An 18,835-nucleotide genomic window follows, 5' to 3' on the forward strand; every position below is an offset into this window, starting at 1 on the left:
ATTTATACACTACTGCAATTCCAGACTCCTGGTTTTCCTTAGTGTTAGCCAATACTTGTGCAGAAGGTTAATTTGAACCCAACTCCACAACATCCAAGAAAATTACAGGGGTTTTTTTGTCCATCTTATTATGCTCATATCCCAAAAAACTTACTTAAAAAAGCAAACCAGGAAGTCTTCAAGCTTCTTATCTTAGTTTTTCACCAGCTTAAGGTTTGTGCTAAGTTAAAAGAACCAAACATGACAGGTACCTTTCCTTTGTCTGTAACAAGCTGACGAAAATGGAGCCATCCTTCCTTGGAGGCATCACCAAAGACCTCTGAAGAAGAATCTTTTCGGGAACCAGAGTCTTCTGAAGATTTCTGGCTGTCTGGAACCTAAAGAAAACATCACAGAAAGAATCCCATGGTGCACTTCTAAACACATTTCTTTGCAATCCCTACATTTAAGATGTTTCTCACTTTAAAAATGCCCCTACAAATATCCCCCTGGGAAAATATAATTTCTAAAGATTTCCATACAACACTAGTGACCTTAGACATCCCAAGGATACTCTGAGAAACTGCAGGAGTCTTAGACTCTCATTACTAAGTTTTTACAAAAGCATGCCATATATATGCTTTGTTTACAGGGGCTGAGGAAAATGAAAATCAAGGATCATGTGGTAAGCCTGGAAAAAAAAGAGACCATGTTTACTTATGCGATGCATACAGCATGAACAATTTGATGAGTAGCAATTCAAATAAACTTCATGTCTGTGTTTAACAAATCACTTTGTATAATGGAGTTGTACAACACATATAACTTGCCAGAGTGTAATTCTTAGGAGCTGAGAAATACATAGTTACCTACCTTAATCCCTTTTAAACTAGATACATGCTTAATGGATCTGTTGGGAGAAAAAACAAATGTTAAAAATGAGATTTTATACACTTTAAAAATCAGATCTTCAAATTAACTGTTACTTTCATGAACTCACGATTTTCCCTCTTCTCTGTAGTCATCCAGTCCTTCATCATACGACTTCGATCTCTCAGTTTTTGTGGCAGGCTGGCTATCCAGGACACTAGGCCGGATAGATTCTACAAACAAATAGAAATTTTTGAGTATATAGGAACCTGAATCACATTTTTGCAATTTATGTCAAGCAATAAAGAGTTTATAATTTTTACTCCTATTCTCCAGAGTGTAAAAGGGAAAAGTTGCATGAGAAAAAAAATAAAATTAGACCAACACTCACCATGATCATGTGAAAGCTGTCGCCGAATTAAAGGGACTGGAGATGTGGGACTGGGAGGAACAGTTGTTATAGCTGGTGCTTGAGAAGCAGATGCAGAAATAACAGCAGAAGCAGGAATGTGTGCAATATCATGGTCAATACTAGGACTAGTCGGTTCATCTACAAAGTTAATATGTCACATATTAACATATTAAATGCATTAATCACATGCTTAAATTAAATAGCTGTCTGAACTTCTCACTATTGGGATATCATATATCTTAAAGTCTTCTAAACAAACATAAGGTTCCAATTAATTCACAGTCAAATGTACTATTTCTTTTTTTTTTTTATGGCTACCAATTGTAAGTTAGAGATAAGGGTAAAGAACATCATACCCAATTATAGATTTTGTTGTGAGTGAATAAAACAGGGATTATTTGCTAAATTCTTGTAATATTATTTTCAAGTAGACTATTTTTGTTTATGTGCGTAAGTGAAAAAACACATTTATTACATCAATAAGTCTAAACTCAAGCGACAGATAACTACAATTTCCTGCAACAAATCATGGGCAAACTATCAAAAACCATTTGGTTTAAACGAGTATTCAAATAATAACGCCAAGTTACAAGCAGACAAAAAAGCATTTTTCAACAGATACCCAGCATCCAAAGAACCAATCCCCCCATCATCCATACATTCAAATAAAGTAGCAAGTATTCATGTTTTTAAAAGATAGCACTACTACATACCAATTAGTTCTTCCACTAATTGTTCATACAAACGATTGCATGCCATACATGCCCAGCACCTCACAGTCTCAATAGCCAAAAGGGTCATCACGAAAGATTCCAAAAAGCTTTAAGTATTTCTAATATTTAACATGTTTCTTACAAGACGGAAGAAGCCAAAAGATGCATTTTCACCCATTCTGAGAAAAGATCCGAAAGATCTTCTAGAACACATTACTAGTACTAGAAAAATAATTCTACTTCAGCTCGGATAGAAGTGGGGATGGAGGGAAAAAAAAAAAAAAAAAAAAAAAAAATCAAGTCACGAGCAGGGGCTGAACCGTACTGCCGTAATGAATATGAATGTATGCTAGGTGCTAAGAATTGTAATATGCAGAGCTACTGAAAAGCCTATTGAAATCAATGAACACTCACAGACAGAGGTTTATTCTTTGCTTTGTGCAAACACAACTGCGTGTGCTGCATTGTGCTTTTCCAACAGTCACTAACAGTTCTGTTAAGGCAGCACTTGCACCATCAAAATTTGGCAATGTAAATTAAAACAAGGCAATAAAGAATTAAAGTAGAAAAAAGTTTAACAGCCTTTTAAACTATCTGGAGTGGAAAATACAGTCATTTTTAAAGTTGTATGTCAGGGAAAAAAGCATACCCCCAAAAAACTACCTGCAAACTAGAAACATTAATAAAAAGGGAAAGCAAAAGAATTCACAGCAAACCTCTGACACTACAATTTAAAAAATTTCTAAGTTTTACTTGCAGCCACTGTGGTAAGTTAGAAGCATTTACAGACCTCTTCTCTACAGCAACTAAGTGACAGGAAGAACCTCAGCTACACCTCCATTTCAAAACTACAACAGCTCACTTTTCATTTGCTCAGCCTCCCTGCAGCACACCCCGAGAGAAGCACACTAACATTGACTAAGGAATATAACCACTCTCTGTATAACTAATTAGTTTACAGCACACAAACTGGAAGTGCTCAGCTTTAAGCTATTTATGTTACAGACATTGGAAAATGTCAAAGTCTCTACTCCCAAAAGTTACAAAAACGCTAGCGCTTGAAATCAGTCTGTGCAAGCTGTGAATATAGAAGTGCTAGGCAACACTATACGATATCCCACAACACTTAGACCCAAGAATTCAGCTGAGGAAAAACAGTTTCTATATCCTTGAAAGCAACAATAATAATTCAAATTAGTATTACTTCACAGTGGATCTAATCCCCAGACGAATCAAAATTAAAGTGGTTTCAGAAATAGGCAAGCTTTAAAGAAACTGCAAATGACATTGGTACAGGAGTGAAGTAACTGTTCAGTCCGTGAAGAGACTGAAGGTCAACTAATGGCAAGCTTTTGCAAAATATAAAGTGTTTATAGAGCAAACCATGACATACACCATATGAGTTACTGCCTACTAATTTAATGCACTGACAGGCTCCACCACTGCTGTCCAGTAAGAAACAAAATCCAAACAACTACATATATCCCTTGTATTTTGGCTTTTCTTTTTAGCACTTGCAATATTTGTCTTGCATTTCAGTTCCCTTGACGAATCGGTGTATTTGCACCCCAAACCTCCTCGCATAGCACGTCAAAGAACGTGTTTGGTTCACCAATCCACAAAAATGACTGTGTCCGAAACACAGTGAAGTGTGCAGAACGAACAAGCCAGAGAAGAAGCCACACAAAACAATTCTCTTTCAGTCTGTCATCTCACAGATTACCGGTGTCCCTTTAAATATCTATTACAAAAACGTCGGTCAAAGACTCCAGGACCACTTAAAGCTTTACTTTTCATTTGAGAAAAGGACACAAATACCACGTATTCTGTATTATTATCTATGAAGCAACCTGAGACACTAGCCATCGAACATGAGCCAGCACGGTGTCAGAGCACCTCTGGCAAAGGGGAAGATGCCACTTGTCACCTGTGTTTGAACACAAGCAACCGGTCAACAGTTGCAACCAGTGATACTGAGGAAGAGCTTTTCAATGCAAAATCACGTATTGCGGGGGGGTAAGACACTGAAAACTTGTAACAAACAAGCAGCACAGCTCCAACTGCAGTTAACTTGCACTAACTGATTTGTTAGCTAAAGCAGAGAACTTCATGTATCAAAGTACATTTGTATTGTAGTGCAGCTGGAGATCAGGGACCTGCAAAGAGGGAGCACCAGTACTCAATGCCAGTGATCTGGGAAAACAATAACTTTCTGACTGCAAAGATACAATCTACACTGAATGGGCTCAGAGGCAGAACTAGAGATTTAAAAACTAAGGATTACATGGGTGAGAAAGGATGACGAAGAGGATATACTATCCCCACTCTGTGGACGAGGAACTAAGCAACAAGTATTAATCAATTTTCCAAAGAATCAAAGGAATGAACTCCCAAAAAATCACTGAGAAAAAGCACAGTTCTGTATCACACCCTGCTATGCTGCTACAATACAATTTTATCACGATTAATCTAATATTTAATGTCTTTGTTTATACCCCAATCTCCTGAAACAGTCCTTCAGGATTACACATGAAGGTTTGAAAGTAACAACCTGAACACTTGAACACAGAAGGGGGTATGTTTTGAGAACCTTAAATATAATTTAAACGAATCACAGAATTATTCAGGTAGGAGCAAACCTCAGAAGGTCCCCTAGCCCAGCCTCCTCCCCTGAGCATGGTTAGCGTTGAATTCAGACCATGTTGCTCAGGGGTTTTGTCCAACAAGTGCCAAACAGAGAGGCATGATATGTACCCTCAATATCCTGGCTGATGCAGACCAGTACAGTGTTAGTCTTCATCACCATCAAGGTGCCAGTACCACTGGAAGAGGCTAGCCTGGTGGCAGGAGCAGGACTTAGCATTTGTCCTTGAATTTCAAGAGGTTCCTATCAGACCATCCCTTTAGGCTAAATCCTTCTGAATACACCTTCATGCATATTGACTGCAGCCCTAGTTTGGTGGTGTCTGCAAACCTGATGAGCGTATTCCATCTCCTCTCTACATCACCAATAAAGATATTAAACAAGACATGCCTTGAAGAGCACTACTATAAACAGCCTCCAGGCAGAATATGAATCCTTAGCCACTACCCCTTAAACCTGGTGATCCAGTTTTCCTGTGTGTATCCAGCAGTGGCACCAGGATGGTGTCACAGAAAGGGTCAAAAGCCTTGCTAACGTGAAGGTCAGTGACCCCCTTGTGTTCTCCTCTCATTCAGATTCAGTCATCTCATTATGAGATCTCAAAAGGCAATCACATTGGCCAAGCACTGTTTACCCTTGTTAAATCCATGCTAGCTATTCCCAATCACCTTCTCCCTCATGTGCCCAGAAATAAGTTTCAAGAGGACTGACTCCATGATTTTCCTAAGGACTGAGAGAAGGCTGATTAACTGCCTTCCCTGGATTGTCCTTCTCATCCTTTTTCAACATGGGTGTACAATTTGCTTTTTTCCAGTTAATGGGGAGCTGCCCCCAGTCCTCATGATCCTTCAAAGATGATAGACAGTATCTCTGCAACGACATTAGCCAACTCCCTCGGCACTTTCAGATGCATTTCATTGGGTTGGAGGGACATGTATGGGTTGAGCTGCACTGGAGAGGTCTTAAAAGTTCCCAGTTTATCCAAGTTGATTATGACCGTGGGTTTTCTTTGTTTGGTTTTGTTGAGGGGTTTTGGGGGGGGGGGGGGGGGCGGGGGGGGGGGGGAGGCGGGGTGGTTGCTATTTTTTTTTAACATATAAACGTGGAGAGCAAATTCACAGAGTAACTTTAGTCCAGACAGGCTAATCATCAGGGATGCTTGGGCTATCATTAATAGAGAAAGGTGCTTTCTCCCACTACCCCTGGGGATTCAGATTGTTCAATCTTTCTTCGCTGGTAAGTGACTGGAAAAAACTAGCTTCCCAAGGCTAAAGTAATCTTTCATATTTATTCCCCTTTGGACAGGGCAGTCTTGCAGCTCAAGTATCTCAACACCTCAAAAGACTGTAAGAAGGAATTGTATTATTTACAAAGTGTATTGCAGACCACATTACCATTTAAAACACTAATCAGGCATTTCAGTCTAAACTGATAACACAAATATAGAATCATAGAATAGTTTGGGCTGGAAGGGACCTTTAAAGGCCATCTAGTCCAGCCCCCTCTGCAGTAAGCAGGGACATCTTCAACTAGATCAGGTTGCTCAGAGCCCCGTCCAACCGGACCTTGAATGTTCCCAGGGATGGGGCTTCTACCACCTCTCTGGGCAGCCTGTGCCAGTGTTTCACCAACAGAATCATATGTGCTACAAACCTTAATTCAGCAAGCATGTATTTTATTAAAGACTATTTATTAACTCATGTAAAGATTCAAATAATAAAAATGTAGTATAGCTGTGCAGTAACACACGCTTAAAACTCCTTTCACATGAAGAATGTTGAGCCAACGTGCATCCCCAAACAATAATCACTCAACATATATCTCCCAAACTGCATACACTGAAGAAGATAACAGTATTTTAATATTACTGGCTTTCTGAAAACCTGATCCAGTTCTTAGATTAGGTATGTGTTTAAAGATGTACTTAATGTAATTTTGGTTACTCATAGATTTTGTGGAATTATAACAGTGATTGTTCTTTGTATAAAGTTCAGCCTTATCTGCAGAAGGCTACAAGCAGGTAACTCATACAAAGGGCTAAGAGAGTCACTGAAAACATTATTTCATTCAACAGAGGCACAGATGTGAAAGTTTCCATACACTGGGATGGCACCTACCTGACATCCATTACAACATGCAATTTAACCATTGCCTCTCTATTTCTTCAATAATTCTCTCAAACAACAGGTTATGGTCTTTGAGGTGTAAATGTATTGACCATTTTTCTTAAAAGCCTGTTGAGAAGACAATCAAATAAAAAGACCATGTATACAATTTCACCTGTGTAGTGAAAAGGCCAGAAAAGAAATAACCAATAAAACAAAAACTAATTGTTCAATCAAATATAAACTATATGGAACTACAATGCTATCACACAAGATAGCACAAAGGGCTAATAAAGACCCCACAGCAGAGATTTTTCGTTACAGATCTTGAAGCACAAGCTGCTGCATCTTACACTTCAACCTACAAGTGTAGAAACTCCAATAATTAAAGACTTCCAAGCCTAAACCACACAAATTGGAAAGAAGATCCACTATTGCCTGGATTCATCACTATCTCATTTTTCAAAAAAGAAGCTTTAAAAGGGTTTTTTTGTTTGTTTGTTAGTTTTTAAGTACTTCCAGCACTGATCGTCTTTAAAAAAAACTTCTTCATATATCTACTTTACGTAATTATCCTCATGTGGCTAAAAGAATATAATGGAAACATGTCTGCATGCTGAGCACATTCATTTCTGTAAGCCACAGAAACACAGGACTGGACCCAGCCTCCTGAATCATCAAATCCAGTCCTGTGCTAATGCGCTCATATAAATACTGTGTTCATTATACTGACTGAGTTTCACACAAAAAGAAAAAGGCTTCCCAAGGTTATTCTTCATGTGAGAAACTATTCTGAAAACCATATCTATGACAATCTGTTGCTTATTTCACTGTTAAACAACTGTATATACTTCTATACAAAGTAATACAAAGCAATTCTAAAGGCTCCTGTTCACAGTATTACCCTGTCACATTAAAAAGTACAATTCTCAATATAGGTTGGTTTTTTTTGGCCGAGAACCCCGAGAACATTCCCCTATTACCTATAACTAAGTTACCATGATATACTAGGGATGATCTATACTTTCAAAATATTACCCCTTACCAAACAAATCTGATGCTTCTACTCAATTAAAACTCCTCCAGATGATAAAATTTGGAGTCAATAATCTGTAAGTTTTAATGAAAAAAAAAAAAGATTTTTGAGTTACAGAAGCATTTAAACGGTATTTAAAATGCTAATTTGTAATTTTGGGTTTTGGCTGCTATACTTTAGAATACCACAATGACTTAAAAACTGTCCTTTCCATAAGAAACACTGAAATTTTCACCCTGGAGCAATAGCAATTTGGCAGGCCACACTGTAAAACCCTGAAAAAAACCCAGAAGACTGATGCCTATCTTAGAAATACTGATGACATGTTAGAAGCTGTGCCAACACTATGGCCAAAATAATGGAAGCAACAGTCCCTCAAAAATGAACATCTGTCAGCTCTAATTTTTACTGCAGTCACATTTATATTTTCATAGTTTGGAATAGCTAGGCAGTAACTTGCAGAAAAAATATCACAATAGCTGAAAATTTTCCTATTCATCTTGACTGCTAACAGTTCTTGCTAAAATTAAAGCTTCCTTAAAACATGCCATATCAATCATCTGTATTCAGCCACCATTTACCCTTAAGGTATCCACACATTTTGGGTTGACAAGCCACGATCTCTGCTGCAGAAGTCTGAGGTTTTTAATTTCTCTGTGCCTGATACTTATCTCTTCTCACAAGGAGAAAACAGAACAAGTACATTCTTCCAATTATTTCTTTATTGCATGTGAAAGTATTTCTAGTTGTTTCCCCTAACCTTTCTCTATCCTTATCATCATAATCCTTTTCAGCGTCTTGTGCAAGTGTATCAAGCTATTTTCTAGTTTCAAGAATGTAACTGCATTCAGTATGTGTGTATTCACATTGTCATCTTCTGTACCAGAGCCTAAGTAGCCTGCAGAGAGAGGCATAAAGATGTAGGGGGAGGTGAGGAAAGGTATGACATGTATTTCACCAAAAAAAGGCAGTAAACTCATTACACTTTCTAAAAAGGTACCTGGAGTTATATACATGACTTATCATTTAAAGGTAGGGGTACTGATACGATAAACCCTATACACCTCTACTTCCAGCATTGAAGAATGCCATTACATGTACAATAAAGATGACTGAAAAGTTTAACCAATGCTGGGTGTTTTAGAATGTTTCACCTCCTAAGTTAATTTACTTCAAAAAAGTAGTATTTTCTAATTTAAAAAAAAAAAAAATAAAAAGAAGATTGAACAGAATTTACTAGAAGCCAGTTAAACGTATCCTATCTGTTAATCAACAAGTATCCAAATACTTTTATCATGACAGAAGTCTGTAGAAAAATAGATACTGGAACACAATTAAAAAAAATTTTGTTTTTGAAAATTAGCATGAGGATCAGCTCTTAAAGCAAGATGCCTGATTACTAGCACAGAAATCACTATGGCTTTTTGCCTGCACTAAGAGTAGAAGCAATAGACAGACAAAACCATGAGTGGTGTGGAAAGGGTGAATCAAGATTAGCAGTGTGCTGGTCACTTGTACAACCTCTATACCAGGAATTCAGCCAGCAGGAGACACGTTTTAAAAACACACACACAAAAAGGAAATAAATACCACGTAGTTAAAGCTGTGAAACTCCTGGCAAATCTTTACTTAAATACTGGATCGCAAAGTTTTACTGCAATACAAAAGAGAATGGAGAAATTTATGGAGCACTTAAAATCACATTTGGCTCAGTCATGTTGTAAAGTGCAAATGGTTGGAGAATAGAAAGCACCAACATTAAGTATCATATATTCCTGTCCTGTTCTTACATCTCTCCTTAGGTATCAATTCCAGACAGGACACTCATCTAATTTTTACAACACTTTGGTGTTAGCAAAGTCTTGTCACGTATTTTTATCTGGCTAATTTTCTCTCAGTTACTCACAAATTAATAGTGGAATGAAGTGACCTAAAATTTTTCTAGGGTAAGGATGAACTAGATATTCTCAGAAATAGGATCACACCTCTGAGGAAAAGTCTTCGTACTTCTTTGATGCTACTGCAGGCCTAAAAGAAAAGCTCTATAATAGGATGACTATGAACTTGTTTGATTTGGGAAAAAAAAAAATTAAGCTTCAAGATGATGTTTATTTAGGCTAAGTATTTTGAAACATATCCATCTAGAATTAATTTTCATTTGACAACCCACTGCACAGTTGGAAAGAACATTTACCCATGCAATGGTCAAAGCACTGAACTGCACCAGCAGCTAGACACACTGCCATCAGGTTAAGTATTGAAGCAGTTTCTCCATTTCACTCATACGGGTAATTCATTCAACTTAATCTGGGAGTTGGATTATCCTTTTTTAAATTGTTTTCTACTCTACAATAAATGGCATAAGAAGGAAAAAAAGTTTCAAGCTAGCTGCAAATCTCAGACATGCACACTAGACATGTATGTCTAAGAAATGTATTAAAATAATTATATTCAGAATCAACCTTTTCTTGATGGTTACGAAATTAATTAGCAATATAATTTCCATCCCAGGGCAGGTTAATACATCCAAAATTACCCTGTGGGTCAGAAATTTATCATTTATCAATTTATCACTTATTTCTCTAACAGAGGAATTGTGTACAAGTCTGAGAAAACGTATGTTGAACACCACAATTGCTAACACAGTCACCGACAGAGATAATGGTATTTTTACTAGTCCAGAGAACAGGTGAGACCCTTTCTGGGTAAAAGGAATACCTTTCGTTAGACTAACTGGTATAGTTTGAAACAATAGAGAGCATTTCAAGAACAGAGCCTTTCTTTGGACCTGAAATAGAAACAGCAGTCTTCCAAACTAACTGCAATACCCTGCCTTTAGTAGCACATGAAAAGTACTGAAGCCTGCAGCACAAGGGTATGTTTTTCGGTAAAACCGGCAGCTTTCTCATTCCCCCAAGAACATCTGCTTACCTGAAGAGTTTGAGCACACAATATGTTGCCTATTTTTTCAAGTAAATCCATTTCTCCTATAAATGAGATGACATCTACCTACTAGGTTTTGCTCTGAACAGATCTCTCATTGCTATTAGCAAATGCAAATCAAAGTTTAAGCTCCCTGCTTCAGAATACCCTTTTCTGAAAGGCCTAGTGTCAAAAGGCAGTTCTTCAGCAACTCACCATAATCACTGCAAGAATCTGCAGTAAGAAGGCTTGATGAAAACTCTGCCTGGATTTCTGTTTGTGGTGCAGGGCACCGTGCTACTTACAAAGAACTGAAATCATCCCGATGCTGTGCTATTCTCAAGAGCAGGTTAGTCACAAAATACTGCTGCAGAAGCCAACTGTGCCTGGCTGAATTTCTAGCAAAACATGGTCTGGCTGCATCTACTACTTTTAATGAGGAGAAAGTGATAACAAAAATAAACACACCATGAAGTATTTAAAATGGCAATAATATGTAACCTTGGAAGACATTTATTCCCCTCAAATACATATTTTTACACTACTCCAAAGATATACTGTACAAATAACTTCAGTAAGCGCATTTATGAAATGAACCATACCTAATAAAACCTAATACTGCAAAAAACAATCACGTTGATGTAAACATAAAGGAAGCAAAGGTTACCAACACCAAGATACATGTTAATTCAAAGTAACATCCTTCTCAATCATCGGACAGAAATAAAAAAAGAAAAACCCAAACCAAAACACAAAACAGAAAAATCCAAGTGATTTTCTTTCAGAGGAGGTTTAACTGAATTTCAAAGTAGATCTAGGGTTTTATCTGCCTGATTAAGTAAGGCTTTTAAAAAATGAAGCTGTAATTAGGCATAATGATAGAGGAACAAAGTTAGAATCATGCATATTAATTCTAACTTCGGAAGATGTCCACTCTTAATGGCATTTGATGCTCTTCCTATTCAGAGAGCGTTATTTCATCTTCAAGGTGCGGGAGCTGCGGTGGAAATTTTCCACAGCAGCTGTATCAGCACAATAATTTCTTGCTAAGAGGACAGTCACAAGTACTGTGTTTGCTCAGACCATGCCCATGCTCTAGCAGCACCCACTTCATAGTACTTCTGGATTATTCAGGAGGTTTCATTCCAAGAGGCTAAGGAGCTCATAAGGTTCACACAATCCCTTGTGGTGTTATGCCAAGAGGCTGCAAAGAAAAGTCACAACTTCGCTTCTTCTGAATTACTCAGCTGCTATCAGAATGCAGTACAATTGCCATGTTTAAGGCTTCTTTGAACTATAATCATCACTTTTCTCTAAAATCTGGAAGCAAGCCACATAAGTAAGAGTTCAGAGCAATTCTTTGTCAAAATCAAGATAGGAGATTGTGTAGAAAAGGTTGGGCTTGATTTTGACAATCTTGATCTGACTTTTACATGACATTTAAATTGTATGGGATTAGAAAACTCCCAGCAAGCACTCCTAAGTGAGTACAGAGAGCACACAAAACTTAAATCAAGTTCCCAATGTTGATTTTAGGCATATTATTTAAAAAAAAACCTGCACAAAAACTGGTTACGTGCCTTACAAACTTGGACTAATCCTTAAAGAATGACCAACAGGGTCTAAAGAAAAAACCAAAATTATACTGGGTACTGATTTACCCAGTAATTTAAAAAAAAAAATCTATACAACTCCTATTCAAAAAGGAAACCCCAATATAAAACTCATCTGCTAGCTAAGAAAGCATTTTTGTAACATCTTAACAAAATCCTGTCAAAAAACCAGAATTATTGCCTCTTTTGTATGCTCTCCATTATTCAACAAACACAAAGCCATTTCACTATTTTTGGTTCTTTACTCTAAACCACCAGCAGATATTATAGATAGTTCTAGGAAAAAAAAAAAAAAAAAAATTACTGCTGCAGATCCACAGTAGAAGACAATTGTGCTTAGACAATGTATCTGTAAACCCCTTAACCTAACCTGTAAAAAGACTGAAGAGTATAAGAAGAGCTGTTTTTCACATATGAGTTGGAGAATCAAAATTCAACATTTTCTAAATACTACTTATACTAAATTCAAGAACACACAGTCAGGTATAAATCAATCTATGTGGAAAATGGTCCACAGACATCCAGACTCCAAAGGATTAAACCAGCCACAACAAAAGAAAATCCAACTCAATAACAACAACAGGGCAAAAAGGATACAAGCATTGACTATTTGAGCAGAACAGAAGTGCTCTGCCACTGAAACTCTCTTTACTGGATTCCAATTACATTTTACACTAGAGAAGTAAAAATATTTTGAAAGGTGGTACAAACGCTAGTTGTCCACGTACATAACACGAGAGCATTATGTGGAGTGATAACTAGATGCAGTTATATAACGTAGACTTCTCCAGGGGGTTGACGAAAACTCTAGAAAAATATTTTTAAAAAGTCTACAGTGATTTACACTGATCCTCCTGGACTCTAAACATAACAGAACATTTTTGCCCTCCACTGAAGAGTATTTTTAGTTTTACCAACCTAACGCTACTCTAGATTGGAAAAGAGCCCTTATGCCCCTCAACCTAACGGTTTACAGCAACAGCAGTCAGCTACCTGGTGTGGTGCTCTCCATCACCTTTAGCAGAGAAAAGCATTTGATGTACACTGGAATATTTTAACTCACCAATAAATGGAATAGAAGCCAAGGAGTCACCAGGTGGGCTGGAACCTGATGCTTTCCTTTCTTCTATTCTTTTTATGTGGACTTCTCTCCGAGCGTCATTAGGTAACCAACAGGTTGTATCCGAGGCTGCCTCTTGGTCATTTACAGCAAGAATGTAGGACTGATGCCTCAAAGGCTGTGGGGTTTGGTGGCCAGAAGGTGATTTGTCCCGCATGACCACTGTGTCTTTGTCACTTTCCTGAACATCCGTTCGCAAGATTTCAGGCTCACGGACATCTTCCCTTTCGAAATCATGAATCTTTTGTCTGATGGAACCATCTACGTTGTCAGAGGTAGTTGAACTCTCACTTGTTGGCTGAACAAGTTTGGTGGAAGCTGGAGACAGAGAGGAGGGTTGGATGGTTTTGCCAGTCTCTGTTTTGTGATCTGGGGCACCTTCTGCTCGGACCCTTGACTGTTGGTTTAACAGACCACTCTGATGCAAGTGATTTACTGTTCTTTGGTCTTTGCTGGCAATAGCATCCAGGCCCTGGTTAAGGGGAAACGATGGTTTTGCTGCATAAGGAGCAGAGTTCTTCAAAGAATTACTTTTAGAACTTCTGGCTGGTGTGAGAGACAATCTCTCTTGTGAAACAGCTGTAGGTTTTGAAACTCCCCCAGGAGTTTGAAAATCTCGAGAAGGCTGTAATATTTTTATATCTGGTGGAACTTTCTGAAAGTGAGAACCAGGCAGAGAAGCTCTACTACCTGTTCTCCTGTTGTCTGAAATATAAGCACTCGGAGTCATAGAAAAATTTTGACCTCGAAGGGACATATGAAATGCATGCTGTCTAGATCTCTCATAAATACCTCGCCGATCATCTTGTTCGGTAAACCCTGTCCACTTGTATGTCTTTCTCCTATCTCCATTCGTATCTGCAATCAGATTCTCAGAATGAAAATTTTCTAACACTTCACCCTGTTTGCTGAGATAATCCCATGACCGAGCCCTGTGATTCCTAGCATTAACTGAAGGCGAAGTTAGAGTATCTTGTGAAGCGCTTCGTGGCCACTCTTTCATCAACACAGGATCTTCGAGTCTTTCCTGGGATACACTTCTCTGTCGGATCTGAACAGACTGTGGAACCCTGTCGTGAGAGGTGCTCCTGCGCCGTACCTGTGAAGCAGTGCGATTTGGCACTACTTGATTATAATCAGTTGTATTCTGAGAAGCTGCTCTTAAACTATCTAATCTTTCCTGTATTGTTCGGGAGCCATACATGTGCATGCGCCTATTATCAATGTACTCTTTGTAAGTTTTATAGGTCTTCCAGTCTATATGCTGGTGGGAGGTTGGAGAACTGTAATGATTAGTAGAGACTGAGGGCGAGTCTGTGGCTTGAGCAGGAGGAGGTCTAGTGCTTGGGATTCCTTCTGGACATACTATGTAATTTGAAGCTTTACTTAGTGTTCCAGCTGGATCAACTGGCCTTGTTATTGGAGTCTGGGGAAGTACAATGGCAGTAGACACTGAAGAAGATGGTGATGTGGTCCGTGCTTTTAGATTGGTTTGATCTTTTAAACCGTATCTTACTTCCTCTGTCCTGTGTAATGGACCAGCATGATTATTTCTACAAGATGGCAAATCTACAGCCTTCTCAGAAGGCACAATAACAGTCCTTACAGTTTCATTGCAAACACACACAGCTGTATTTGATTTTGCAATGTCTGTTGGTGATGGAGGCACTTGTATTTCCATTCTGTAGGCCCTCTCTGGCTGTGTCAATGCCCGTACTGGTCTACTGACTTGCTGTTTCCCCAGCAAGAAGTCAGAAGATAGCTTGTCACCAGCTTGTGCCATAACAGAAGCTGTGGATGTCAGGCGTGGATAACATATTGGCGGTGGTTCAGGTATGTTGTGGGCATTACCACTGTATGCTTCGTTGCCTTTCAAGTAGGCATCTTGGGAATACGCCTGTGGAGAGAAGATTAAGTGAGTATTCAGTACTGAGGGAGATGGAAAAGTTCACCATCTAGCATTTGCACAATCAAGCTTCAAGACAGAGAACAAAAGTATAAAATTCACACTACTAATAATTTCAGATAAAATGTTAGTTAAGATTAAATAAAAGCATTCCACCCCCTTAGTGAGCAGAAACAGAACAAGCAAAATCATTACATACATTCCCTCCCTCAACAACTGAAAAACTGAACTGACGACCAATTCTAGGAAATACTGCAGGTAGGGCACTGAGGCACGTTTCCCAAAAATCCATCAGCACAAAACATTTTTCTCCCCCTCAATTTTGCTTTCTATCATGATGCTTCACACATTCTTCCCATTTAAGCTTCACATTGCTGGAAACCAGAATTTCACAGCAACTGACAGGTTAAAATGCTGCATGATAATTTCAACTAGGACTAGAAAATTCTCTGTTTGCTTAGTGTATAAAAGAACTCTGTTCATTTAATGTAGCACATATGAAAAGCACACAAATATACCTACACACACTCTTCTAAGATGCCTTCTACATAAAAAGCTACTGGTCCTAAACATAAAATGAATAAATTGAAGCAGTAACATCTTTGTTGTGAGCCAACACCCTATAAGTCATCTTACATTTTACAGGAGACAGACGGTACATGGCACACATATCTTACTGCAAAAATATGAGTAGTAATATTTAACATTTTTAACTTCGAGGTACAAACAGTATGAAAATTTATATGTATCCACTACTGTACACACACTATTAACACACAACCCAAAATCCCAAATTAATTTCGTTAGTGCATTTATTTGCACCTTTACGTTTAAGAGCCTGACTACTGAGAGAAAACGGTTATATTACACTTGGCATGTTTCTGTAGCCTTTTAGAAAAGCAGCATTTATCATTGTGAACTAACAACATTCAAAATGATAAATCAGTGAGAAGCATACAGCATACTTAAACAATATCCTATTATTGAAAAACTTTAGCATTACTTTGTTCAGTTTAAACAAAATGGAATAAAGAGCCAACGCAGAGCCTGCCAACGCAACAGAAGATTAAAGTGATTTCTCAGGGCTTTTACACGCTTAGGCGTGGTATCATATCACAGCATTTCCTGTCCAAATCATAACATGCTCAATTCCAGAATATCAGCGTGCCCTGTCTTAGCACTAGACAGGTTATAAAAGCCCAAGTGCAGCCATAAAATTAATATAGAGCAAAGTACAGAGGAGGGCGAGGCATTTACCACACTGCTGCAATGTTACACTTAGCATTAGTGAAGTGCAAAATATTAAAGCACACAGAGAGAAAACCAACCAAATAACACAGGCACAAACCACAATTTAAGAGATTAGCATCATGAAGAAAATTCAGCTCAGACTACCTAGCTCATTTCCAACAAACTTGCTGTTTCATGTTCTTGCTTCTCACAGATCATTAAGAAAAACATGCCTTACAAAACCAGAGAAATGGCTACTGTACATTTCTTACCAGTGCTGTGACATCCTTTGTAAACTGCAGCTGGCAGAAAATAGGAAAACATAGTAAAAGCCGCTTACAGATGTAAAGACAGAATTATCTTGTCATATTGATGTTGAATACAGCAAGCTAAAAATACAACTACACTGATTTCACTGGAAGATACCAACAGAGGTAAAGGGCAGTACAGCATAAAAAAATAACTTCACCCTCCTTGTGAGCATGTCCATTCTCGGGCTTTTATCTGCTCCCTGCATTTATCCTCTACCCTTACAGAAAGCAAAATACATTTGTGCCATTTTGCCTTGGTACATCCCTACAGCTGCCTGCAGAGAGCTCTGGCTCTATGCAACAAGACATCCCTTCCACTACAGCAACATTACTGTCTCTCATTTCCCCTGGGCTGCTACCATCCCTGCTTCCTGGTGACGAAACAACGGCTTTATTATGCATTTAAAACAGCACGCCCCTTCCCCACATAGATCTGAACATGACCACAAGTTGTCAGCTGACTGCAGCTGCTTTCATGCTGTATATCTGAAATTAGAGGAATGATGCTGCAGAAACAGTCTACTCATGTGATCTGGGTATTTTTTCCCTCCACTCATAATAAAAGTGAAGCCAGGTTTGCACTGGCACATTTAATGAAGGGAAGGAACATACAAAGATAAGTATTTCTACATCTTTAAATAAATGGCTATTTAAGAACTTGATAGGCTGTAAGAATTAAAAAAAAAAAAAAATTGGAAAAGATGCCGAAACCCCAGAAAACAGAGAAAGAGACTACAGGCATGCAAGGCAAACAAAAACAATCATCCCCCCAATCAGAAAACAATTATTACTTTATACAGCTGATAAAACAGTTCAAAACCTGGGATATGCACATGGTACACCAATATAAGATACACCACATTTATGTTTTTGTAAAACATGCCCATGACAAACTATGCCTCATTGATTTTGACAGCAGAAAGGCTAAATTCCAAAACTGGTGTGATCTGACTGTAGCTAAAGACTACAAATGATTATAAAAGTCTGTTCTCAGCTCTTCATAAAATTTATCACAGATATGAAAACATCTTCTTCAAAAGACAGCATTCTCACAGGGTCCAGAATGAGATCAGCTAGGCTTTCTGCCCCCTTCTCCCAATAAAGAGTATGCTTCCGTGACTGCAGGCATATTGGACACAGACTGCCAGTTCTGAGTAAGACAGTTACCAGACAAGCCACTTGAATTCCTACAGGAGCTGGGTATTCAGCAGTTACTCAGAAGTTTCAACATGATAGAAAAAAAATCAGTCTTGATGTTTTATGAGCTCCTTCCCACCTTCTCAAAACAACAGCAGTTATAGAAAGCTTACCATACAAATACAACAATTTAGAGTGACATTAACAGCTTGGATGGATAATAGCTCTGCAACAATTACTTGAAGAATTACTTGCTGTGCTTACAGTAAGAACTCAGTGTGTTTCCAGTTACTGTGTACAATTTCTTCCCCACTTTGCAATCTGGTTTTGTTTGCACCAAGTTTGCAAACTCCTATGGCAAAGAACTAATTTCTTACTGCGAATCTGTATAACCGCTACCACATTAAGGGTTTAACTGGTAAAGTAATACATTCACGCCGTACAACATGCATTCCTTTTAGTAAGAATCATGGTGAAACTCCACATTACCAAGAGCTTGAGCCAACCATGTTCTACACCCCTTAGTGCAAATCCATAAAAGCACTTAAGCATATGCTTCGCTGAGGATGAGTATGCTTCACTACGCTTCACTAAAGGATGAGTAACAACACTGACTTCAACCAAACTACTTGCAAAATTGGAGATAAGTGTTTTGATGAATGAGAAGCTAATGTGCCCAGCATCTTGCAAGACTGAGCTTCAGGCATTCTTCCTTCTCCAACCAGTTTGGCTTCAGATTATGTTTCTTTACTACTAAATTTTTCTCTTTCCTGCTCCTAAATTACGCTCACATTTAACACAAGTATGGGAACTGCACACCAGAAAAGGTTTTCAGCT

At 38.3% G+C, this 18,835-nt stretch overlaps 1 protein-coding gene across 3 annotated transcripts in view; it reads right to left on the bottom strand.

Annotated features, from left to right (window-relative positions):
- ARHGAP21 (Rho GTPase activating protein 21) overlaps positions 1-18,835 on the bottom strand; it is a 47,547-nt gene that overhangs the window by 13,795 nt on the left and 14,917 nt on the right. For 2 of the 3 annotated variants that reach the window (XM_086467186.1, XM_086467183.1), the window contains exons 4-9: positions 16,823-16,852; positions 13,358-15,311; positions 1,241-1,399; positions 980-1,082; positions 853-889; positions 252-377 (exon numbers count right to left, since the gene is read on the bottom strand). In XM_086467186.1, the coding sequence (XP_086323312.1) occupies positions 252-377; positions 853-889; positions 980-1,082; positions 1,241-1,399; positions 13,358-15,311; positions 16,823-16,852 (2,409 nt within the window). The remainder of the gene's footprint in view (positions 1-251; positions 378-852; positions 890-979; positions 1,083-1,240; positions 1,400-13,357; positions 15,312-16,822; positions 16,853-18,835) is intronic. The other variant, XM_086467185.1, reaches the window with a different exon arrangement.

Source organism: Leptosomus discolor, chromosome 6 (genome assembly GCF_034619465.1).
Source record: "Leptosomus discolor isolate bLepDis1 chromosome 6, bLepDis1.hap2, whole genome shotgun sequence".
NCBI classification, from domain to species: Eukaryota; Metazoa; Chordata; class Aves; order Leptosomiformes; family Leptosomidae; genus Leptosomus; species Leptosomus discolor.